The 26,330-nt window shown below is 37.1% G+C and overlaps 1 protein-coding gene across 1 annotated transcript in view; it reads right to left on the minus strand.

Annotated features, from left to right (window-relative positions):
• The window catches only part of LOC145994159 (uncharacterized), a 35,307-nt gene extending 14,142 nt beyond the window's left edge, over window positions 1-21,165 (minus strand). Inside the window, exons 1-2 of the mRNA XM_083130250.1 lie at window positions 21,052-21,165; window positions 2,808-2,924 (exon numbers count right to left, since the gene is read on the minus strand). Of these exons, the coding sequence (XP_082986376.1) occupies window positions 2,808-2,895 (88 nt within the window). The 5' untranslated portion in view covers window positions 2,896-2,924; window positions 21,052-21,165. The remainder of the gene's footprint in view (window positions 1-2,807; window positions 2,925-21,051) is intronic.
• Between the last annotated feature and the right edge of the window lie 5,165 nt (window positions 21,166-26,330).

The raw sequence follows: 26,330 nt of genomic DNA on the forward strand, positions 1-26,330 counted from the left end.
TCCAAATGTTCTATGTGACAACGCGACACATCGAAGCGGTAGTCGAGTTCCACCCATACATTTTGTAGCAATCCTCTGCCATTGGTTATCAGAGAAGCATTGATGCGTTCTCTGGTTCTTTTCTGTACTCTTTTCTGAATGCACGCAGCACTGCAATAACAGATGAACATCTCGCATATTCCAACACACAAAAACTATATTCTCGGTTTGTTGCTATTTTGAACAGGTACTGCACTCGTGCTGCCAACTGGTGTGTCACGATGCAAACTTGGTGATTTTACAGGTATTTTTATGTATCATTCATATCTGTTTGTGCAATACTTTGGAAAATACAGTGTTTTGAAATTGAATGAATCATTTATAGTAGCCCTGTATATTAAAATAACTAATGTGAATATTCTTTCTCATTTATGTGCTGTTTTTTTTAGGTCCCTGGATGTAAAAATGTAATTATACAAAATTAATTTCTCAATACTATCAGTAGCGTAGCGTTATAGTACGCCCGTACGTCCGACGTTCCCCGATTTAAAATTTCAAAAATGCGTAAATGCTGTAAATATAAAGTAAATCTTGACTAATTTCATATATGTTTGATCTTCATGGCATTAAAATAGATATTTTCGCGATCCGCTTGCAACGCTCCACTAACAACACTCGTTCTAGCATTTTTTTCAATGCCTTTCCTGGCCGGACGCCGAGCAGGTTTGGCGTAAAGGACTCTCTCGTATTCCTTGCTGCCTATCTGGGTCTGTACAGCACGCGCGCAATGCTCTCCCGTACGCCAGCGTACGGAGCAGAGAGCTACGTGACTGGTTCTAGGGCTCATGTGACCCTTCCTGCCTTCTGAAGCAGACGACTGCGGTAGAATTCCTACCCGGTTCTTCGGGCTCGTGCTGTGTGTGTGATGCTACAATACGCAATATTGGCTAACGTAACTTTACCAAACTCAAATATACCACTTCTTAATTACCACTGCATTGTATAATTTATCACACGAACAGCGATGTGCATTAAAACTAAAAGATCAACAGAGTTTTTGTCAAACAAGTTGGTGAAGTCCTCGTGGTAGAAGTTCAGCCTGTGGCTGCTCTACCACTTAACCAGCAAAACTATTCTTATTTTTTCGTTATTTTCTAACTGCTTAATATTGGGCCAATGGAAATGTTTAGCATTCATTTGAAAACTCTTAACATCGAATGGTCTCTGGACAAAATTATTTTAAAATGTTTATGTGCATTCTGAAGATGCAATAAACAGTGGTCTGAATTACTAATCGGCACTGTTACGTCACTTGAGTGTAGTTGGATCATCCACCCACCTCCGTGTCAGAGTGTTTGCACAGCGCGCTAAAACATGCATGGATGATGTTTTATTGAAAACCCAGCTGACTTCAGGCAAATAAACAATACCTGTGGCGACTAATACCATAAGTAAATTATTAAGCAAAAAAAGGGCCGACCCTTCCTTCGGACTTGGCGTTCCCAACCGAAATGCCCATGCTACGCCACTGAATACTATTAAAATTTAAGAGGTTTTGTTGAAGGAATAAAATTGAAATGTGCTGAATCACATTGAAAAATTCATAATCCGATAAACTCATAATGTGAATGGCAACAGTTTTGAGTACAGTGTTACCAAATACGCGAGAAATGCATTCCAATTTCTTCAATGTTGAAAAATGTTCTCATTGAATGAACATCATATCAGAAGTGCTAGTTCTTCACTGGTAATAAAATGTTATCGTTGTTGTTGTGCCATACCCGGTAAAATGTCTAAATACGCGTATACGTTAGTCTCTTAACAATTACCCTATGCCTATTAGAAAATAAACCTAATGGTTTCACGCCAATCTATGCTCCTGTAAGTTAAAATAAAATGCGCTTTTGTTTAGAGGTGTTGGTACAGTGAGATCCATGAGTATTACCGTGCAAATTGTCCATGACTATTTTCATTAACTTTTCTCTTACATTCTATGTGTTTTTAAGCGATAGATTTTTATGTATGCTGGTGCAGAAGTTGTCAACAGCTTGTTTTGAGTTTTCTTTTAATTCTTGAAGCGCTTATTGGGTCAAATAAAGTGCACGAACATGGTGATGGACAATTTGCACGGTAATACTCATGGATCCCACTGTACATCGTATCATTTAAAAACTGTTCTTTTTCATATGATGCTATAGCCTCCCCAATGGCGCAGTGGTAGGTTGCGTCGTTGCCTTGTAATGTAGAGGTTCCCGGGTTCGATACCCGGTGAAGGCACATAGTTGTTCGGATCTTTAAACTGTAGGTTCAGTCCCGATTAGCCTAACTTTGCATAAAGTGGACGCGGAGTGGTTATCACATCGCGCTACGACGACAGGGGTCCCGGGTTCGAATCCGGCCTGGGAGTGGATGTTTGTGAGTGTCCATTCATTAATTTCATCATGTCATCCCCATCTTCGCAAATTAGCCAAAAGTGGCACAAAAAGCGAAGTAAAATAAAGCAAATCAATCGATCATATAATTCTAACGGTGGAACTTATTATGTGTCAGGTATGGGCCTTATTTGGAAAAGATGTTCCTAATAAGGCCCATATGTAGGTGTTCACATAATATCTTATTGCAACTGTGCCATTTAAGTTGTACAAATTTTAATGTTTATACTTTATAGCCAATAAATTTGGAGCATCTCTTGCAGTCCACTCCTGTTGAAAGTATCCGGGAAAAATCACAATGTAATTTGACACGTGAATGTATAGCCGTAATAAACTATTCTAACATTCACGCAGAACGAAAATGTAGGCTATTAGAAAAACAAATATGGTACTAACCCAGTTCTAAAGCCATTGACATCGAACCTATAAGTGCTACTATGGAGACTGCGTGAATCATCATTTTATTTAAACTGTTGAGTCTCATCTTGAACTATCCACGCGTTACACGTCTTCCTGCAAAGACAAAATACACATTAGAAACAAAGTAAGGTAATTGCAATCGCTACAAAGCCACTGTGTGTGCTTAAATTTATTCTTAAATGCAAATTCATATTTGCTAGAGTTGACGAGTTGTATCTTTGCGGGTGAACGCTGACCAAGCCATGCTGCGCAGTAGCAAAGCGGAGTAGCTACAAGCTGCGCGTCGTTCCCCACTTACTCTGCGAGACCTGTCGACCATCCAAACGGCGAGTGCGATGGGCGGAGTCAAAGCAAACTATTGTAGGTGGCAGCACCCCTGTTGTGTCCCCACGCTTTTGATGGACAATTGTTCTCCCATTTAAATACATGCGGAATTTGATGCTGAACGTGCTGCTAATATATTAAATTGCAAGTTTAATTTCATTCATCTAATCAGATAGATCATATTCTCATTGATAAAAGAAGGCATACTAGTATAATTGACGTTCGTACGCATAGAGGTGCTGACTGTGCCAGTGACCATTATTTAGTAATTGCTAAATTAAGACAAAGACTCTCGGTGATAAATCATAAGCAACAAAATCTAAAAGTTATAAAATTTGATACAGGAAAATTTGCTGATGAAAGAATTAAGAAAGATTACCAAATTAAACTGTCAAATAGATTTGATGTTTTGCAGGATTTAAATGATGAAAATATAAATGAAACAGACGTAAATAAGAATTGAGAGCACATACGTAATGCAATAGAATCAGCAGCTAAAGAAAGTATAGGATACCATAAACCAAGAAAAAGTAAGCCATGGTTTGATAATGAATGTCATAATCTAATAGAAATAAGAAATCAGGCTAGACTTAGGTTGTTAAATAACTCTGATGATACAAATCTAAACAATTATAATAGAATAAAGCGAGAAGTTAACCGCACGTTTAGAAGTAAAAAAAGAGATTACTTGAAAAGCAAAATTAACGAAATTGAAACAAACAGCAAAAATAAAAATATCAGAGATTTATATAAAGGTGTAAATGAATTTAGAAAGGGGTGGCAACCTAAAGTAAACTTGATAAAAGATAAAGACGGTGATTTTCTAGCTGACCCAAGCGATATTCTAAATAGATGGAAGAACTACTTTAATGACCTTTTAAATGTCCATGTAGGAGATAAATCAGAAGTAAATGAAGTCTACACAGCAGAACCTTTAGTTCCAGAACCTAACTTGACTGAAGTTAAAGATGCTATTAAAAATCTAAAGAATAACAAAGCACCTGGCATTGATTTAATACCAGCTGAGTTAATTAAATATGGTGGAAATTCATTAATATGTCAAATTCATAAATTAATTTGTTTAATATGGAATAAAGAAGAAATCCCTCAACAGTGGAAAGAATCCATAATTGTTCCTGTGTTTAAAAAAGGTGATAAAATGAACTGCAGTAATTACCGTGGAATTTCTCTACTCTCAACAACATACCAAATATTGTCTAACATTCTTTTAACAAGACTAACCCCATATGCTAATGAAATTATAGGTGATTATCAATGTGGATTTAAACGTAACCGATCAACTACAGATCAAATTTTTCACATCAGACAGACACTTGAGAAAAAGTGGGAATATAATCAAAATGTCCATCAGCTATTCATTGATTTCAAAAAAGCATATGATTCGGTCAAAAGAGATAAATTATATAATATATTAGTAGAGTTTAGAATACCTAAGAAGCTTGTTAGTATGATAAAAATATGCACCAGTGAAACAGAAAGTAAAATTCGTGTGGGTAATAATGTGTCTGAGAAATTTACAATTCATGATGGGTTAAAACAAGGAGATGCATTATCTCCATTGCTCTTTAATTTTGCCTTAGAATATGCTGTAAGGAAGGTAAGAGAAACTAAAGAAGGACTAAAATTAAATGGTGTGACTCAGTTGTTAGCATATGCAGATGATGTAGACTTACTGGGGGATGATGTGAATACAATTAAGAATAATGCTAAAATATTTTTCAAAACTGCTAAAGAGATAGGTTTGGAAGTTAACAAAGAGAAAACTAAATATATGCTTACAGGCCGAAACCAAGTGTTAGGTAATAATCAAAATCTAATTATTGATAACAACTCGTTTGAACCAGTTTCCAAATTCAAATACTTAGGAGTAATATTAACAAATGAAAATTATATTAAAGAGGAAATAAAAAGTAGGCTTAATTCAGGAAATGCATGTTACTTCTCTCTTCATAAACTTTTGTCTTCTCGTTTAATATCTAAGAAACTAAAAGTTAAAATATACAAAACAGTAATTTTGCCTGTAGTATTATATGGGTGTGAAACTTGGTCCCTTACATTGAAAGAGGAACATAAATTGAGAGTATTTGAAAATAAGATCCTTAGGAAAATATTTGGACCTAAAAGGGATGAGGAAACAGGTGAGTGGAGAAGGTTACATAATTTAGAACTACATAATTTGTACTAATGTCCAGATATTATTAGAATAATTAAATCAAGAAGACTTAGATGGGCAGGCCATGTGGCACGAATGGGAGAGGAAAGAGGAGTTTACAGGATTCTTGTTGGGAAACCTGATGGTAAGAGACCAGTAGGAAGGCCAAGACGAAGATGGAGGGACAACGTTGAGATGGACCTAAAGGAAATCGGTAGGGATGGGAAAGAGTATATAGATCTTGCTCAAGATAGGGACAGATGGAAGGCCTGTGTTGCTGCAGCCATGAACCTTCGGGTTTAAGAAGGCTAGAGAGTTAGTTAGTTAGTTAGTTAAGTTTAATTTCATCTTAACATGATATCAGTGCTGTGAAACTAAGAATTTTAATGAGACGATCGTCAACAACAGAAAAGATATGGAAACTTAAAAAAAAAAAAGCCTTAAAATTTGCACTGCACCAGTTTACGTCACTTGTAATTTTCACAATTCAAGTGCTTTTTTCTTGTGAATCTGGTAAAGAATAATCCTTAATAATTCCACGCGACTGTACTTTTATTTGTACAGTTGTTATTAATAACTGACTCATTTTTTTCACGTGATATCATACTTTTCCTCATGGCTAGTAAATCCGGTTCTCTGTTTAATACATACACATTTATCGAGAAGAATACTTATTACAAAAAAAATGTTTCATATCTCGCAATATCTACCCCTTTCTTATTTAAAATTGTTGTAACAAAAAAAAAATACGAGGGGGAAAATGTCTGCTTAATACAAAGAAAACATACGTTAATATTAAATTAACGGATAGAGCATATTGTCATAGTGTATTATAATAATGCGCTTACGCACTTAATACATTTTTCTTTATAATTTGGAGAGTTTTTCCGAACCGTGCTTCCCCGTTGAATTACACACACTCGCAATAACAAAAAACATAAAGCGTAGTGTAAAAATTGAAATTTTTGTATTATCGACCCACGGCAGCTAGAGACGATCCAAATTACGTCAAGTTTAGTGCTCTTTGTGCATAAACATACTATATTTAACCCGTCGGAGCTACCCTGCCGTTGCGCTTTAATATATTAATTCTTAGATTCAGGAGAATGTAATTTTTGGTAACTTATGACTTGTTACATAATCTTAAAGGTTTGCTAAACACATTTCTGTTATTGATTTACACGAGAAACTCTTACCTTCCTTGAAAATAACGTTTGAATAGCCATCCTATCGCGCTCCAATGTAAAGCTTAGGGCAACTAAATGACGAACGAAATTCTTTAAGGACACAACAGCGCCTCTAGCGGAAAAGTTTGGCAATTAACAGTGTCTCTCTCTCTCTCTCTCTCTCTCTCTCTCTCTCTCTCTCTCTGCGTGGAGTAGACAAGGCCTCCCGCAAAGATACAACTCGTCAACTCTAGCTTCTCCGAAGCTGGGTGTCCAATTGAATATGGTAACAAAGCTATGTCCCGTTTTTAAAGTGGTGGATATTCTAGAAACAGCCAACATTAACGAGGCTTTACCACGTGGCAAGAATGGCGTGATGCATTGTGGAAGCCCTGAGAAAATTACTTATTACTTACTAATCACAAAGCGACCACGTTAAGTGAAATATGAGGACGACGCCGGTACATATTACGGGGTGGATCCAGTACAAACTTACATTTACCTTTTCCCGAGTTTCAGAACTTTTGGATCCAACCTTAACAATATATTTTGATGGAAATAGTTGACGGAGACATAGTATTGCATTGTGCACGGTGAAATGTTGTGGTATTTCTTAATTTCTTTTTTTTATGAGGAAACAAGTAAGAAAAAGGCATGAAACCTAGAGGGAAATCCCAGACGCCATCTTGTATCCAAAGATCCGGCTCTTACCCTTTTGGCAAGACGTCTCGTCTCTTGTTTCCGCCCATCGCTGGCCTCAATCGGGCGTTTGCGTGAGACCTGCGATTTATCATTGTTACCGGATGTGACACCGACACACCTGTCGTTTTTTAAACTTTCTTACAACAACCTGGCGAGTTGGCCGGGAAGGAGACAGTGGCGTGGATGGGAAATGTCGTTCTGGTGGGCTCAACGGTGGCTCTGCTTCCATGGTTATGCCTAATAAGAATCTCTCTTTCTCCATTACAATTTAGAATTTTTCCTACTTCTTTTTCCCTTTCTTCCTTTCCAGTCTTTTTCTTTATCTCTTTCCTTGTTCCCCCTTCTTTCTGTTTCCATTTTCTGTCTCTTTTCTCCCCTCTCTCCTCCCCCTTTTCTCTATCTCTCTTTCCTTTTTTTTCTTCTCTTCCCTTCTTTCTCTTTCCTCCTCGTCTATATCCAGTGATGTGCGTCTACGCGTAAACAACGATAGTCTATATTCTTCACATTAGTGGGGGAGCATGTAGTTTCCCATGGGATTTTTGTGGTACAATAATGGGAGTTAGTTTTTCTGAAAGGTATTGGCACAGGGAAAACGAATATGGATGTTGCCAGTCCCAAAAATTGTGCAGGGGGGTGGGAGGGGGGATTCAAAATGGCCGACAACTCGTTTCACCGAAACAGCAATATCTTCATCATTTATACGACTACAACAAATTTTCAAAGCTTTAAATACTTCTTGATGCAGTTTCTACGATTATTATGAATAATGTGAATTGTGTAAAAACTAGCTACATATTTATTTTAAAAAAGCTTTAACAAGCTCATGTTATGCATAATTAAATACAAAAAAAAATATTTTTCAGTGGATCTCAGTGAACCAGAAACGAGGCTAAAAATGGAAATCAACTATGCACTCTGTATAATATGTCAACAGAAATTAACCGAAGGACTAATCACAAACCCCACCACACATGAAAAGGTTTTACAAAGTGTGCAAGAGAATGCTGAATACGAAAACGTGAAGTATGTATCATCTAATATTCGTCTATGTGGAATGACTGCTGCCATGCTGGCAGACAACAGGGCATCATGGCACCGAAGTTGTTATCAAGATGTCACTCACAAGGGAAAATTGGAGCGTATGAAAAAGCGCTATGAAAGCCAACATCAACAAACACCAACTGTGGCGGAAAGCAGCACACCAAGACTAACACGTTCGCATTGCATCCCATTCAACAAAGATGAATGCTTCTTCTGTAATGGTGGTCAGATACGTGCAAATTCCCTCAGGAAGCTGTCGGTTGATCATGCTCAAAAAAGCCTTAGTGATGCTATTGTTAGAAGTGGAAATGAAGCCCTCCAGATAAAGCTCAATACAGCAATCAACCCTGAAGATGGTCATGCTATCGACATTAGATACAATTTGCCGTGCTGGGCAAATAATGTGACACATGTACTACGATGTCCTGATACCAGTGCACCCAATATCTCTACAGCCCCTGAAGCTGCATCAGAGATTGAATTCATCTGTATGATTCAAGAGTGTTTAAAGACTGGTTCCTTGAGTATGGTTGATGTGCAAACCACTTATGATATGAAAACATTTGTGTTATGCAGTGGCGTCTCGTGGCCTCAAATTTGGCCGGGGCTTATTTTTTAAAGAATTTAAAATATAATGACAATTCAAATAAATTACAAAAAACAGGCATTTATCTTCTTCTAAACTATAAAATTGGACTTATTTTTTTAAAGAATTTAAAATATAATGACCATTCACATGAATTACAAAAGAAACAGGTATTGCTTTGAAACGTACCTTTCTACGAACGTTGGTTCTCATTTAAACAAGAACTGTGCTCTCCTGTTCTTCTGCTCAGCAAATTTTGTAATTATTTTTTCATTGAAGCCCTCTATGTCTGCAATGCATTCTTTCTCAGCACTGCCATGGCATTGAGTCTGTCTTGTCCCATTGCATTTCTTAAGCAGGTTTTAATACGCTTCAATGTGCTGAAACATCGTTCAGATTCAGCTGTTTCCACTGGAGTTGTTAAAACTATGTTTGCCATTTTTACTGTTTCTGAAAAGGTATCCTCTAAATCATTTTCAATGAAAAACTAGTGCAATGTACTGATAGAGTTGATGTTTTTAAACTCTTCACTACAATATAGAACACGAAGTTCACTCTTTAGTTTTCCCTCTTCTATGAAGGGATAATATTTGGCACAATTCTTACACGAATCATCGGGAAAATCATACTTCCTCCAGTCATTGAATTTTGCAGGGTCAACTAAATTGAAACACTCCAAATGTTCAGTTGCCCCAAATTTCTCTTCGGCTTGATGATTAATTATATCGCAGCACTCAATAGCGCATGCTGTTTTGTTAACACAACTCATTTTGTATCACGGCTGATGTGTATTTATTTACTTTGGATTTCTCTAAATGTTCATGCAAACTGTTATCTAGCTTAGCAATCTCATTTACTAAATCTAGGAAGATGCCTCTGTTTAAAGATTGTTCTCTTTCTTTATGTCCTCGTAGAGCAAGTTCAGGTCGACCACAGAATTTTAAGCAATCGATAATTCTATTTAATATATGCCTATTTGTGTTTTTGTATTAATGTAACACTCGGATGGTCAGGACCTAATTGTTTAACAACAAGTTTTTCTTGGTCACTCAATGTCGGAAATGGTGTTGCCAACAAGAAATCCACTTTGTTCATAGCGAGTAAAAGCCACCGTAACGCTACACTACAACACGCGGGATCGAACGAACGCGACACCACGGAAATAGCCCGAATCAACATTCAAACCAATTGCACTCCTCCCTTCGCTCTTTCTGCTAGCACGTGACCTTCACTGTAGCGTGTAGCGTAGACCACGCCTTCCTCTGCGACGAGCCCCGAGATGATAACTGACATCAATGCCGCTAGGAGCCCTGTCGTATCCATTGCTGCTGACGATGAACTTACGTCGGTAAAAATCGCCTTTTAAAAGATTGTATGATAATTATGTATTATGGTGATTGAAAATTACGTCAATACGTCCGTTTTTCTTTAGGTGCTAAGCCCCGGAAGCCCCAAGGGACGAGACGCCACTGGTGTTATGAATAATGTCGCTTATCCATCTATAACAAGGAAAAAAAATAAGAAATTGCTGCAGAAAAATGTTACAGATATTGAATTTCACCGTCCATCACAAAGAAATGAACCTGAAATGTTAGTATGAAGCATGCACGAGATATTGCTATGACATCACAGAATGATGATGAAGATTTGGACTTGACTATGAGGAGTTTGTATGATGCTGCTAGTTATCTTCGTAAGTCTATAATGAACACTAAGAAGTGGGAATTCACATGATCATTAGAAGCAACAGAAGAACATGTGCCACGAGAAGTGTATTCTTTTCTCAGATGGCTTATTTGTGGTACTGTTGAACATATGTATTCAGAACTCAAGCAATCAAGTATTAACAAGGCTGTCATGAGCATATCACAAACTGCAATATCCATGACATATAATGAGAGACAAGTGAAATGTACAACAACTACAAATATTCAGTCTACACATGTAATGCCTCAGCAAGTAGCTGTAGGATTATCAGTTCACCAATCTGTAAGGAACAAGAAGGTCATTGAGCTTTTGCATGGCTGTGGTCTGTCAATTGGATATGATCGACTTCGACGATGTGAAACACAAATAGCTGAGACGATAATAGATGATATCAGAAATAACCAGGGAGTGTATGTGCCGGCAGATATATTTTCTTCGCAGTGGATAACGTGGATTTTATGGAGGATGATACACTAGATGGGAAGAATACCACACATGCAACTGCCCTTGCCGTTTATCAACAGAAAGGATTAGATGATAATTCACCAGCTATACACTTGATCAAATCATCAAACAATAGAGCCCTAACAGAAATTCCAGCCAGCGTGACATTATTGAAATAATGCAGTATGCCAACAAAACCAACCCCAAAATCTCCAACATATACTAATTTTTCATCAATGAAAGACAATCTAGGTGTTAAGGAAATGAAGTCATGGCTCATAGCAAAGATATTACATGCTGCAACAAAAGATATTGCTAGCGAAGAAGACATTAATAGTGTCAGTCGTATTTTGCAAGCTTTTGCAAACTTTGGATTGGATGCAACACCATCTAATGGTATTTTTGATGCGTTAGAACGTTTTGTTTGTAAACTTTACATGCCGAACTCTGCAAAATCGGATGTTGGAGCTGTCCAGTTTACCTTGTTTTAAAAGAAAATTGCCGAATCAGAGAAAATGCCACCAACACAGTCAGCTCTTCGCTATGCTATATTGAGAGCACATTATCAAGCCATGGTATGGCGAAATGATGATGTTGCGAATCCAAAGATTCCACAGCCAGATGCTGCTTATGGATGGGAAAGACAAAACGGTACATTTGTACCCCAGATGACCACGATGCAACCTGCCCCACAGGCCATTTTGGAGCTAGTGAAATGTTCATGCAAAAAGAGTAGATGTTCAACACTTGTATGTAAATGCAGACGTCATGCCTTTCCATGCACCGACATGTGTGAATGTGTGGACCCGACAATGATGTAAATTACTGTTTTAACCGGAATGGGGATAATAGTTCATACAGAAGGTTGTTTCACGTTGATGGTAATGATTTCGATCACCAGGGAGCAGCACGTAGGCACACAGAGCAGCCAGAGCCAGTAGGACGAAAGTACTGTGTGTTGACTTGCAAAGACGATGGTTGGTGTGTGAGTCAGTGTTTATATGGCACCAAAACTTCCAGTCTTTTGGGAGGGGTACATCTGTGCCCTTTCCGACGTTGGTTATAGTTATAGCCAGAAAATTAAACAGTGCCACATGAAAGAATTCCATGTGTCAAAGAAGGGCATCAATGCAGTGTTGAATCGCCACTGTACCTGTTGCTGGAACCAGTCAAAGTGGGCCTCGGACATATAGGAGGCCCAAGCGTTCCTCCGATGTTGTGCGGAAAATAAGATACTTGGTGCGATGTGAAAACCCTGCAACGCAAAGAGTGATTGCACAGGCAGTGCAATGTTTCCCTGCAACTGTAAATCGAATCATAGCCCAAGATGTACAACTTGTGCGGAAGCACAAGGCTCAATTTCATAAGTTGCGTGCCTCACATGTCCAGGAGAGGAAGACCAACAGTCGGAAGCTCTACGAACGACATCTGGCAGGGGACCGCTGGAAATATGTGGTGTCCCTGAATGAAGCATGGGTGTATCTGTCGGGATGTGGTAAAAAAAAAAAGGGCCATCTACTATTGTCCACGTGATGCAAGAGGTCGATCTGAGTGGGTACGTGAATTTGCTGAAAGTTTTACACGCGGGTTCATGGTTGTTGGTGGTTACTGCCATAACGGCAAACTTCTACTGCGCAGAGTGGAAAAAAAGGCTAAAATAAATGCAGCCTATTACCAGACGAATATTTTGGAGCCACTTTACAGACATGATATATCTTCTCTCAATGGCAGCAACACATCTCGTGTTGTCATCCACCAGGACAAGGCTTCCAGTCATACGGCAAAGTCCACGCAGGCATATATGGATCGGATGGCACGTGAAACGGGCATTCATGCAATCCCCTTTACAGACATCCCTGTGAAATCCCCCGATGCCTCTTCCATGGATTTTTGTGGGTTTCCGTTGTTGAAAGGAGCATTGGGAAGCAGACGGCCCCGCACAATTGAGGGTCTTTGGAAAGCTTGTCAGGAGGAATATGATCGTTTGGACCAATGTGTTCTTCAACGCAGTCTCCTCCAATGGAAACTCCGCAGCAGGGCCATTGCTGCAAGACAGGGGTATCACGTGGAGCACCACCGCTCGTGGCGTCGCGGTTTTTCTTAAGGTGATGTGGGTTCTAACTTTGTTACCATGGACGTGAAACGACCTTCTGTATGAAGACAGTGAAACTGATTAATAAGTGTAATTATTATTTTACATTATTTTTATTTGGATGACCTCTGTTTTCACACACTTTGTAGTAATGATCTTCTGAAACAGATTATTATTATAATATTTAATTCATTTCATTGTGTTTTCGGTAACAAACAAATACATCAATATGATGCCATGGAGTTTTTCTGTTCTTGTATCTAAAATTTATGATGATGGCGTAATTAAATAAAATAAAATAATGAAAGCTACACAATGAATATTTTGTTTCATTCCAAAATATTTTTTATACTCTGTAACAGAAAGTAAACCTTCAATGGAAACCAGAAGAGCTATATTAAGCAATCCGTAAGAGGCTAACAGGTTCATTTATATTATTCACATTATTTTAGTAATTGTATAAACTGCATCAAGAAGTATTTAAAGCTTTGAAAATTTGTTGTAGTCGTATAAATGATGAAGATATTGCTGTTTCGGTGAAACGAGTTGTTGGCCATTTTGAATCCCCCCTCCCACCCCCCTGCACAATTTTTGGGATTGGCAACATCCATATTCGTTTTCCTTGTGCCAATACCTTTCAGAAAAACTAACTCCCATTATTGTACCACAAAAATCCCACGGAAGGCAAATATATTACCATTTGCCTCCCCACTACATAGACTATGTTATACACGTAGATTACGTAATCTATGTAAACAACATGGCGAAAGTTGATAACTTAGCAAAGAGCGGCGTGGAATTGAAAGACAATTATACTGCGTATCAGTTGCTGATGTTGTGGAGAACTTTTCATACTCTTTCTTCCAAATTCGAACATTTTCTCACCTAGGAAGAAACCTAAGGTAGGCAATATTCTAGTGTTTTATGGGAAAGAGACCACTCTTGGCTCACGACTGCCATCTGTTGTTGTTTTTTGCATACTATTTATCTTCTTCCATAGTTCATAATAGAAGAGACGAGAAATTTTGTTGTAAATAGGGTTCTTTTCATTTCGTTAGGAACCAATATAGTTGAAAATGTCACTTTCGTTTCATGAAACCCTTGAAAATGAATTTTAATGCACTTTAGATTGTCTACGTAGTCTACGTAAACTACAACCCAATGTAATCTACGCGTAGATTACGTGTAGACAACGCATGTAGACGTCAACTTATAGTCTACAGCACATCACTGTCTATATCTCTCTTTCCCCTATTTCTGTTTCCTCTTTTCCATCTCTTTCTCGTTTTCTTTCATTCCGCTTCTTTCTCTTTCTCGTTTTCTGTCTCACTCTTTCCGCTTTCTTTCTGTCCTCTTTTTCTCTTCCCCGCTTTCTCTTTCCCCTTCTCTCTCCGTTTCTTTTTTTCCTTTTTCCTCTTCCCCTTCGTTCTCCTTCCCATTTTTATCATTCTTCCCCATCTATTTCCTTCTTCCTCTTTCCATCTCTTCTTTCTGTCCGCTTCTCTCTTCTCGTTTTCTGTCTTATCACACTTTCCTCTTTCTTTCTGTCCTCTTTTCCTCTTCCCCTCTTTCTCTTTCCCTCTCTGTTTATTTTTATTTTTTCCATTTTCCTCTTTCCCTTCGTTCTCTTTCCCATTTTTATCTCTCTTCCCTCCTTTCTGTATCTCATTCTTCCCCATCTATTTCCTTCTTCCTTTTTCCATTTCTCACTCTTTCTCTCTCTCTCTCTCTCTCACTCTTTAACCCTCTTTTTTCCCTCGCTTTTTCTTCGGAATCTTTTCCTTTCTCTTTCTTTCTCTTTCCTCTTCTAACTCCTTCTCCTCTAAACTAATCGATTGGAAATCAACCTTCATGTGGAAAGAAATATCCTTTCGAACAGAAGTGACACGACAAGCTGCACGTGTCGCTCGGACTTGATGATGTTTATCGTGTGTGTCGGCTCGGTCTGTTAGTAATGCATTCTGGTGCATCAATCGATATGATGCATTTAGTTCTCCGAGTGTGGATGTAGACTGACCCAAGTACAAATATGAGATAAGGAACTCCGGTACGGAAACGCGTCAATAAAAAGTTATAAGCCAAAACTATTTGGAGTTGCCTATTTAAGTGGAATAAGACAACGGAAAGATGCGGCTTGTAGATTTAATACGGATATTACTAGGGAAAGGATTTTAAGGTGCAAAATTATGGTCGGGAAAGGGTAAAAAAAAGGTTCAGAAAATGTTTTCAAAAAGGTACTGATAAAATGCCTTTATTCGATGCAGTCTTTTTCCGCGCCTTCTGTATATAATGCGCGCGGACCGCATAGAGAACGGTGGTTCTGCCGAGTAGGTTTTGTAGAAGTTTGTGTTTTCTTTCGCGGGTTTTGCTGCATTATCTTGGGAACTTTTGGGACTGCAATTATTATATTATACCATTTCATAGCTCTCGTTCCGCTCTACAAAATGGGACTACATGATTTTATGTAGCTGCTCAAGAAGAGTGAAAATAATTTATTTTTCTGTCTAATTTTATTAACAAAATATGAAAGAACAGGAAGGAAAAAGGTGCTGAAGTATCAAAGAGGGGTTAAAAATGGGTTAAATGTTCTAATCTCACGAAAAGTTGCAACAAAGTGTGTTCATTTTACTTGATTTCATGTCCTAAAATACATATCTCAAACGATCGGTTCGAGAACAGCTGTATTTTTGGAAAGGAACTACACCTTAGAATCCGTTCCCTAGACATTACTACACTATATCCTAGCAGAAATTTCTATTCCGGGTGGGCTGAAATTGTAAAGTGGATAGTACATAGCTAATTTCTACGAGAGACATACACTGTAAGATATTTCGTACGTTTAGAACTTTCCACTTTCAAAAATGGCATTTGGGGGTCGATTTAAAGGGAGGTTGCATTTACCACTCTTGTTTTTCCAGAGTTCTTCATTGTTTTCATTTGAAAATGTCCATTTTCTCGAAATTTCGGAGTGGCTGTAGCCCCATCACCCCCCCCCCCCCCCATCTGCGTACGCCATTGCAACCAACTGAGTCATTGTCGATTCAAACGCGCTAACTGGGCTTGATGAATTAATGAAACAACACAGTCGTGATTTCTTTCCTCGTGAAAGCTTCCTCGTAGGGAAAGTTAAACAGCTCAGCGCTCGAGAATCGTTAACAGTTGACTTACCGGCGACATTAAACGACCCGCATGCGTGGAATGCGACACGGTGACAAGGATAATGAACCTTGAGACCCACGAGAAAACGGGACGCGTTACTACACATGTATATAGCTCGCGACAGGTGAAATTACTCGACCGTCAGCAGCACTCTGCATTGACGACATGCCGAAATTTTATCAAGTCGGAATGCTCTTGGAATTCATACGGCAACAAAGTAGATTTTTTGTAGATTTTTGGGTGCTGAATTCGAAAATAACATTGTCATTAATACGTTCTTGCTTGTTTTCATCTATTGCCGGGGGATGTAAGTAAAACAACCCGCAAATGTTGTATCGTATGGCCTATATGTAGAGATGAGCGAATCCATAACATCACTATTCATCCCCATCGTCGCGATTGATCAAAAGTGGCAGAAAAGCGACATAAAATGAACTAAATTAACAGGAACGGAATATCAATACACTTGTACATCAATGGTAGCTTTCAGACCGACTCGACACGGAGGTTCACGACGAAGTGACCAGCGACAAGGGCCTCGTGCAGTCTGCAGAAAAGCATTCACTACTAACCTGGAAGAAAGGGTGAAGGATCCAGAGCTCCTGGAAGCCATCATGCAGACGTTGTGCTCCATCAAGAAGTAGTGTGGAACTTGAGAAGGTTCTGAGGGAGTTGCAGAACGAGACTGGAGACGTGGTGGACGGATGGAAGGAATGCGTTGAGGGGAAAATACGCAAAATCCAATTAGACAACGGGATGCACTGCATGAACAAAATGTATGAACTCAACAAATTGCTCATAAGTTATGAGGAGAGTGTGAAGTTAAGTCCTCCATCTTCTTCGTGTTGTCCTTTGTTTCGGAGAATTCGTCGCTTCTTCGGGCACAGTTGCCGAAAAGTTTGAACATTCATCATTAGTAGTAGTGTGCAATAAGGATTCAGTGAGTGTTCAGAAATGAACATTTATGCCATATTTTGAACCATTAGTGTAGTTGGTTGAGAATGCAATATTGGAACGTTTATTCTAGATTGGGAACTCGTTTTTTTTTTAAAAAAAATCTGACATTTCAGAAACTATTAGTTAGTTCCGATACAAGTAGTTCAGTATCAACAATTTCAATATTAGACTGTTTAGCCTATGTAGTTGCGTAGCAAAAATTATTAATGTGTTCTTCAATAAAGTAATGTTAATAAATCGTTGAGCTAATGTTCATTTCAGATGTTAAGACTTCCTGCTATAATGTACAGTACATAGCACAGACCGATTTTAATATCTGAGGTAAATATACAAAATGACTAACCAAATCCGCCAGTTACAACTTAATTAAGTACTACAATACATCGGATGTCTAACTATAGATTCAATTCAAAAGTTTTGTCGAACGTAGACACATTCTATTAAAGAAAATACATTTGAGAAGATTAAGATTACAAGTTAACTTTCTACTGCACAAATTAAAAATCACATTCACTTACAGATACCGAAATTGTATTTTGTTATTAACTTTTGCATGTCTCAATCAAGAAAAGGCTTTAAAAGTTAGGATAAAATTTCACTCATAAAGTTTATATTGTGTGACCTCACTGGTAAAATATTATTTATAAAATATTTTCCACAAAAACCACAAGTTTTGGAATTTTGAAAACTGTGGAACCATTTGTTTTTTGGATTATATGGTAAAATATGAAAATGTATAACTTGGTTCCTGTATTTTCACTTATTTTTTTCGATCTAATACTTTTTTTCACTTGGATTATTCTGTTCCAGTAGTAACTAAATTAACTTTATTTCTGTTATTAACAATAAAAATATCAAACATTCTGTTTTTTGTAATTTGAAATGAAGGATGCCAATTTCCGAGGAGGGTCGACATACGCGTTTGACCCCTCCTCACGACGCCCATGGAATCCTCCTATGGCAGTCGGAGACTCTATCGACTGCAACAACGCGGCCAGGGGAGGGACCATGGGGGCCATAACCTTCCTCTTGAACCATGAAACATTTAAATCTGAACCTATAAAAGAAACTGCGAAAATAACATCGACGATTTTTCAAATTTGTACAAATCTCGATTTTATCCTTGCTTAATGAATGGGTTTGTTGTGTAGAGAGGCAATATTGTGTAGTTTTAGTTCTATAACCATTGATGCAAGGCTACCGGACGTCCCGATTTAGTCGAGACATTTCTTTTAATCAGGATTGTTAAAAGTCCAGGAACCCATAAATTCTAATGGGTTCTACTGTGTTCCTCTGCAGGACACCCTGTCCGGACGTTTTTCGAAGCAGCCGTGATGCTAAAATGTCTCGTTAATTTTTTGTTAACTCACATTTAGACATGTTCTTTATAATAATAATTGCAAATACGTACATTTAACTTATAAATATATTATTTTCTAAACATTGTATTATCATGGCTGTTCAAGGGTGCTGGTATACATGTGGTACTGGGTTCTGCAAATTAGCAATGTTTTCAAATTTCCTTTAATTTTCTTATACCTATCTCACCCCTCCCCCCGCCTGAAAACAATCCGGTGCACGGGCCTGAACGCGGCAAATGCCTTTTTCTATTTTCTATTTTTTTTTACAAAACTAACAGAATTAACATTTCGTAAAATTTGTGCTTGAATTACCCAAGTTGGGGAAGGTGACTCAAGTCTGAATAGGTACTCGCATAACGTCACGCAAGGAATCCCCCTCCCCATCGATATTTCTTATTGCAACACTGCGTATGTGCCCATCCCTTGCACTTCCTGTAAGGATAAAAGCGTTCCTTATTGTTGAGCACGTCCAAGTGACTTTCACATTGCGACGAGTCACGCCTTGCGAAAGTCCTCTGCGGTTGACACTCCAAAGAAAGTAGCCTGTGAATCATTTTTGTTCAGTTGATTGCCACGTGAATCGGAGAGGGCGCTTATGTAACGTTTTACCGCCAGAAACTTTTGTAGAATGATCAAACCACAGAAATAAAATTGATTAGTGGAAACAGGGTGGCTATTCACTGGGAGTTCTGCGTGAATTTTTTTCCGTAGACGTGAAAAATTGCAACTTTCATTAATCCAAATCTCATTGAATTTATACATATTTATAAAGGTAGTGATTGCTGCCACAACAGTTTTAAGCAATCCGATTGGCTGACCTGACGTCATTAGTGTGAAGTTAGGTTAGGTTTAGATAGAAGAAGAAGAAAAGTGTTGTGGTACTAATTCCAACCATTTATAAATGCCCTGAGGCAAGAAGCTTTTCGCAGTTTAGCGTTTCGTTTATCAAGGAAAGAGAAGAAAGCTGTGTGCAAAATAAAACAGAATTCTCTCTAACAGACAGAAGATTATTGCAAGATTAGATATCTTGAAGTTGATTAGGTAAATTTGAGTTCAAAATTCTTATACAATTAACAATTTTTCGTAGATTAGTACAACACGTAACATTTGCGACTCGTGTTTGCAGATGTATTTCGAGCCTGAGTATGTGAAATGACAAATTGTTATTGTGTGTGTGTGTGAGACGAAGTACGTAATATTGAAATTAAGAAAGCATCTGCTTGTAGTTTGAATTTTTGGAAACTTCGCTTTAATAACCGGGAGTTATACTTGAATTATATCATGGTCCTGAAGTGGCCACCCTCTGGAAATAATAACAATCAAGTATTTTTTTTAAAAAAAAAGGAGACAAAGCTACCATCTGTACACTACCCAAGTTGCAAAATAATAATCAAGGGGCCCCGGGTTCGATACCCGGTGGAGGAACATACTGATCCGGGCCCCACTTTAAACTGTAGGTCCAATCTCGATTAGCCTTTCTGTGCATAAAGTGAACTTGGAAACAGACTCAAACTTTACCTATACCTTACTTGGTTGGGGAAAATTGTTAGAATGGCTTAACTTTAATTGAACTCATGGAACATGTTATATCACTGGAAAGTTGTCGTATGTCCAGTGTATTATTTGAAAATTTTCTACTGTGAAGGGGAGGAGATTGCACTAACTATCCTTCAACCATCAAGATATAACACAAATTATATATGTAATGTTGTTGCATGGTAGAGAGTTATTGATTTCCACCGAACTTTTTGGAAGGCAAGGATTAGTTTGGGATCATACCTGCTTTGAATTGACAGTACTAAGAAGATGTATGCACACTACTACTTATAATAATATGCATAAATGTTAATCAGGAACTTTATATTTCGTCAACTGGATCTAACATCCTTTTTGTTATTCAATAATTATTCAATTCTTTATCTTTTTGACATTAATTTCCTTGCCAGGACAGTTGTTTTTATGTAGATTTTGGCGATCTTAACTACACGTAAGCTAAATATTGAATATTTGCTGTTATATCTAAATTTTTATATCTTTTTACCTCTGCATGTACCTAAGTAGCAATAAAATATTAATTAATTTACGTATTATGAATAGACCTATAAATTATATTAACGTAGGCTATAAATTAAAAATGCATATTATATATTATTAATTGTTCGGACCCCCCCCCCCCACCCCAAATACATTTCTAGATCAGTGTCTGGCAAAAACTAAAACAATAATAATAACACATTGCACAAAACAAACTTATTTCACTGACCTTTCTGCCACTGCAAATTACACAATTACACAATAGGACCATTATCTAGCATTAGAATAGAAATGCTCGTGCAGGAGAAGAAAATAAATAGGCAATTTTCTTACTTTAGGAGGGGGGCTTGACCCCTTTGACCTTGCCTGTGGGCACCCATGGTATCATGTGAGATAAAATTGTATGATTGGGTTTTTACTGGTAATATTTATACAGCTCACTGTACAAGATATATGTGCTCTAGCAAAACTTACCGCAATATCCTGCCCACGTCGCTTCGCACACTTGCTCGTTCTTCATCTGTCACTCGCTGCTTTCACTGCAACGTCTCCGAACTGCTCCCAGCACAGAATAGCAACCACCATCACACTCTCACTCCAAATTCGTGATCTTCCCAATTGTCCACTGGCGGCGCTGGTGTCGTGCTTGAGAAAATACCGGCCCGATAACCTAATGACCTACCTGTTCGGCTTGGCAATATTGATAATTATGGGTAAACGCGAAAGTAATTTGGAGGAAGACGAGGACTAGCGTGTTAAAGTGAAATTTATTGCCCTTAGGTTGAGCAAGGAAAGCTAGGATGGCTAGGATAATGTTTGTTTTCTGGAACCCGTGTTTTCGCTAAGTGTGATGGACTGGAGATTTTTTTTTCAACCGTCAAAGCACAAGATGGTTACATACAGGCGGATCAATGACTGATTTTGAATAGACATTGATCAGAGTTTGGAAAGTTACTCGAAAAAGGATTGGAGCCTGTGGTTGATGGAAACTGAGCTGTTTGTGTAATATTGTGGTAATATTAATAGTTGTTAATTCAGTGAGTTCTGTTTATAAAGAGAGAATTTTGTAACTGGAATTGAGTTAAACCCATATACTTATTTAAGTTGAAGTTTAAAACTACGGTAAAAGGAATATACTCATTAATGTGATTTGCGTAAGGCAGTTCTTGTTAACGTCATGGCGGATGCCATAGGTTATATGGAACTTAATAATGAAGTAGAAATTATAACGAACTTGGTAGAAGACAATGAAATTGTTATAGAAGATAACATTATAGAAGAAACATCTAGAAAACAAGCTAAAAGAATCAGATCTCCTGAAGATGATCAAGTTCCAGCAAAAGCGGTAATAGAGATAAAGTAAACAAGTTTGGAGAAGGTCGAAGAGAAAATATGTAGACAAGTGTAAAACGTATTATGATACACATAATGGGCCATATTTAGTAATAATGACTAGTACAAAAGGTGCAGAAAAGAAATTTAACTCTATGAAAATAGGAAATGAATTGCGAAAGAAAGATATAAGGGTCAGATATATCCAACCAAGTGGTTTATATAGAGCAAAGATTTATTTTTACACCAGGAATGAAGCTAACAATTTCATGAAAAATATGCATTTTCATAAAGAAAATAATATTGGTGTGTTCATCCCAGAATCCTTATTGATGAAGGAAGGATTGATATATGGTGTACCCACTGAATTTGAAGAGGAGGAAATTAAGGAAAGTATTGAAGACCCGACAGTAATATCAGTGGAAAGAATGAAAAAGAGAATTCGAAAAGATGATGGTTCATATTATTTTGTTCCTACTAAGCTAATATCAATCACGTTTAGATCTCAAGAAATACCTAAACAGATTATAGTGGTTAGTCACATTTTCGATGTTACTCCTAAAGTTAGAAATGTGATGCACTGTAAGAAATGTTACATATTCGCACATTCAGCAGCCATATGCAAGGATAAATCTAAGTGTGCTAGATGTGGAAGAGAGGAACATGAAAATTGTAATGAAACTCCGAAGTGTTTAAATTGCGGAGGAGAACATGTTGCTACTGATAAGTCATGTGTAAAACGGGAAATGGAAAGATAAATCATGAGAGTTATGGCATATGATAATTTATCCCGGCAAGAAGCAAGAGAGAAAGTAATAACAGGTAATGTTCCAAGCAATTATGTTATTCAAGGCAACTCATATGCTGATCAAATAAAAAACCATATAAACAAAAGTCAAGTAAGTGAAATTAACACAAGAAAGACTGGTGTTGTAGGAAATAGCATAACAATACAAAACAGATTTGAAGCCTTAAGTGATTGGGGTGAAAGAAAATCAGGTACATACTTGGAAAATGTTTCATGGAAAAGAGTTCCTCCAGAAGATCATAGAGACTATTCCAAATTTGAAAATAAATTTGAAAAAAAATTTCAGACTAAATTCCTATTCTCAAACGAAGAATTATAATGGAAATACTCAAGGAGAATCAAGTAAAGGTTCTCTAAAGAAATTACAAAGTAACCAAAAACAATTAAATGGAAAGTCTACAGGTACTGTAATTAAGACAAGGAATAATGAGGCAGATGTGGATAGTACAAATAGAAGAATGCAGGAGGTGAACATCGGAATCTACAACAATGAAGAACAGAAAAAAATCATGTACTTTCATCACATAACATCTCAGAAGGATCTTATGTATAATTTGTTACAATTAATGGCGAAACTTACGGCGACATTAACTAAAAATTCTGACTTATTAAGCATAAAATAAATACTAACAGAATGCTCACAAATAAATGGCCAGGTGCAGAAAATTATTGAGGATTTGGAAATTTTTGGAGAGACACCTTAGGGTGTGGAAGGAAAAATAATGGAAAACATTCGTGGGGGTACACTGGAATGTAAGATCATTGAAAGCAAGAAAGCAAAATATGGTTAAATTAATAGATGAATATAGACCTGAACTTTTATGTTTATCGGAAATCTCTGTGAACCCATCAAACATAGATTATTTTAAAGTAAATCATTATCACATAATTTATGAAAAGATTAAAGATGATAGTAAAGGAGTTGCAATTATGATTCATGAAAGCATTCCATTTGAACCTATATCTTTTGATTATACATTGTCTATATACGACACATACAAAATTGAAGTCGTAGGAATTAAAATTGCTTTTATGAATCAAAAAGTTAGTATTATATCTATATATATTCCTACAGGTGCAGAGTCACAGAAATTAACGACAAATACATTATCGCAAATGTTTCAATGCATAGAAAAGCCTTTTATAATAGCAGGGGATTTCAATTGCCATCACACAATATGGGGAGATCAGGATGAAGACAAGTTGGGGAAAGTGTTAGTAGAATGTATGGATTTGTACAACTTTACTGTAATTAATAACGGGTCTGCTACGTATATAGGAAGATTAGGTACTCGGCCAACAGCTATAGATTTAACGTTAATGTCAGATGATATATGTGGTCAATTTCAGTGGGAAACAGACAGTGATCAAGGAACCAGTGACCATGATCCATGTTTCTTTTATACTGATACTAATTCAGTGAGATCTTTCACTATTCCGCTCAGAAAATGGAAAGTTAACGAAGCTGATTGGAATAAATATTCTAAATTACTTACAATCTTATTTAAACATTCAGATTTAATTAATATTGATAAGAGTACATATGATTATTTTGTAGATTCTGTTAGTATTGTTATGGACAGATCATGTACAAGGGCAAAAGAGGAAGTTGTAAAAAAGTATCCAATAGTACACTGGTGTAATAAAGATTGCCAAAATTTTAAAATACAGAGAATTGAAGCTACTAAAGTTTATAAAACAATACCAAATCAGGAAACTTGGATTAATTATAAGAAAGCAATAGCTCAGGCCAAGAAAAGTTATATCAGTGCAAAAAGACAATCGTGGGAAAAGTATTGTGAAGACATAAATAACAAAGAGAGTATCAGTACCGTGTGGGCTAAATTTAAATCAATCCGCAAACCACATACCCCTCGATTAATACCACTCAAAGAAACCTGGAAAGATGAATTTATTATGAAGGTAACATGTAATAATAAACACGAACCTGCAGATGCCCCTGATGAAATTTTCTCTTTCAGTCCTAAAGATAGACATTCGCAAGGATTATTGAGTTGTTCTTTTAAGTCCACTTTTTGCACAGTAAGGCTAATCGGGACTGGACCTACAGTTTAAAGTGGCACCCGAACCACTTGTGCCTGCACCGGGTATCGAACCCGGGACCCCTTGATTACAAGGCAATGACGCTACCACTGCGCCATAGGGGAGGCCCTCACAAGGATTATACACCAATATTATGATCGATGAAATAAGAGACATAATAATTAGAGCCAAGGACACAACTCCAGGAAGAGATGGAATAACATACTCGATGATTCAAAATTTACCCGAATATGGTATAATATATCTTTGTAACGTCTACAACTATATAATGAATTCAGGAAATGTACCGCAATCGTGGTACACTCAAATGATTTTACCAATATTGAAACCTGGCAAAAGTCCACATAAACGAGAATCTTATAGACCGATAGCTTTGTCTTCAGTACTGGGGAAAAGTTTTGAAAAATTAATTCTAAAGAGAATAAGTTGGCATATAGAGGAACAGGGATTATTTTCAAGGCTTCAAGTTGGATTTAGGAAGGGCATGGGGTGTACAGATGCCTTGGCAATGTTATCATCAAAAATTTATGATACAATGAAAAGGAAAAGTAGTCTTATTGCTGCTTTCTTAGATATTAAAGGCGCATATGATAATGTAAATATAAATAAATTATTAAACATTCTACAAAATCTGAAAATACCTTATATGCATCTAAAAATAATTTGGAATCTATTAAAAAAATCGTTGTTTATATTTTTACTTTCACAATAAAGTTGAGGGTCCTAAATGGATAACAAGGGGACTTCCACAGGGAAGCCCTTTAAGTCCTTTACTTTTTAATATATATTTAATGGATGTTCAAAGAATATGTCCTGAGCCATTTGGATTTATACAATATGCAGATGATTTATGTATATATGAGAGTGTCAAGCAAGTAGATAAAGGAGTCACCAACATGGAAGCGAAAATAATAGAGATAAAGAAATTTCTTGAGAATAGGTCTATGAATATATCATCAGAAAAATCAAAGCTGATTATATTTAGTAAAAAAAGGAGCTCCGAAAAATGTGAATCAATACACAAAAAAGTTACACATTCCCATAGAAAATTCAGTAAAATATTTTGGAGTTATACTTGATACTAAATTAACATGGAAACCTCATGTAAAAATGTTAGTGAAAAAGGCAGAAGTAATTTACAATGTATTTCGTTCTATGGCTACAACAAAATGGGGAAGTCATCCTAGTACCATGATGAATTTTTACAAAAACTATTACAAACCAACAATAGAATACGGGATTATAGTCTTTAATACAGTTTCGGAACGTGTATTTCGACCTTTGGAAGTAATGCAGAGGAAAGTTCTTCGAAAGTGTCTAGGACTGATGAAGAGTACTCCCAATGTTGCTGTATACATGGAAGCATGCGAATGGAACTTAAGTTATAGGAAAAGGGAAATGTCTATTAAATATCTGTTGAAAACAATGTCAGAAGTTAATCATCCGTTTAACGACATTCTATTCGACTTGGTTGAATTATATGATACAGGCAAAATTAATAACTGCGAAGATATAGGATGGGTGCAATTATATAATGAGTACTATGAGG

The sequence above is a fragment of the Lepisma saccharinum genome, chromosome 10 (assembly GCF_977018435.1).
Source record: "Lepisma saccharinum chromosome 10, izLepSacc3.1, whole genome shotgun sequence".
NCBI classification, from domain to species: domain Eukaryota; kingdom Metazoa; phylum Arthropoda; class Insecta; order Zygentoma; family Lepismatidae; genus Lepisma; species Lepisma saccharinum.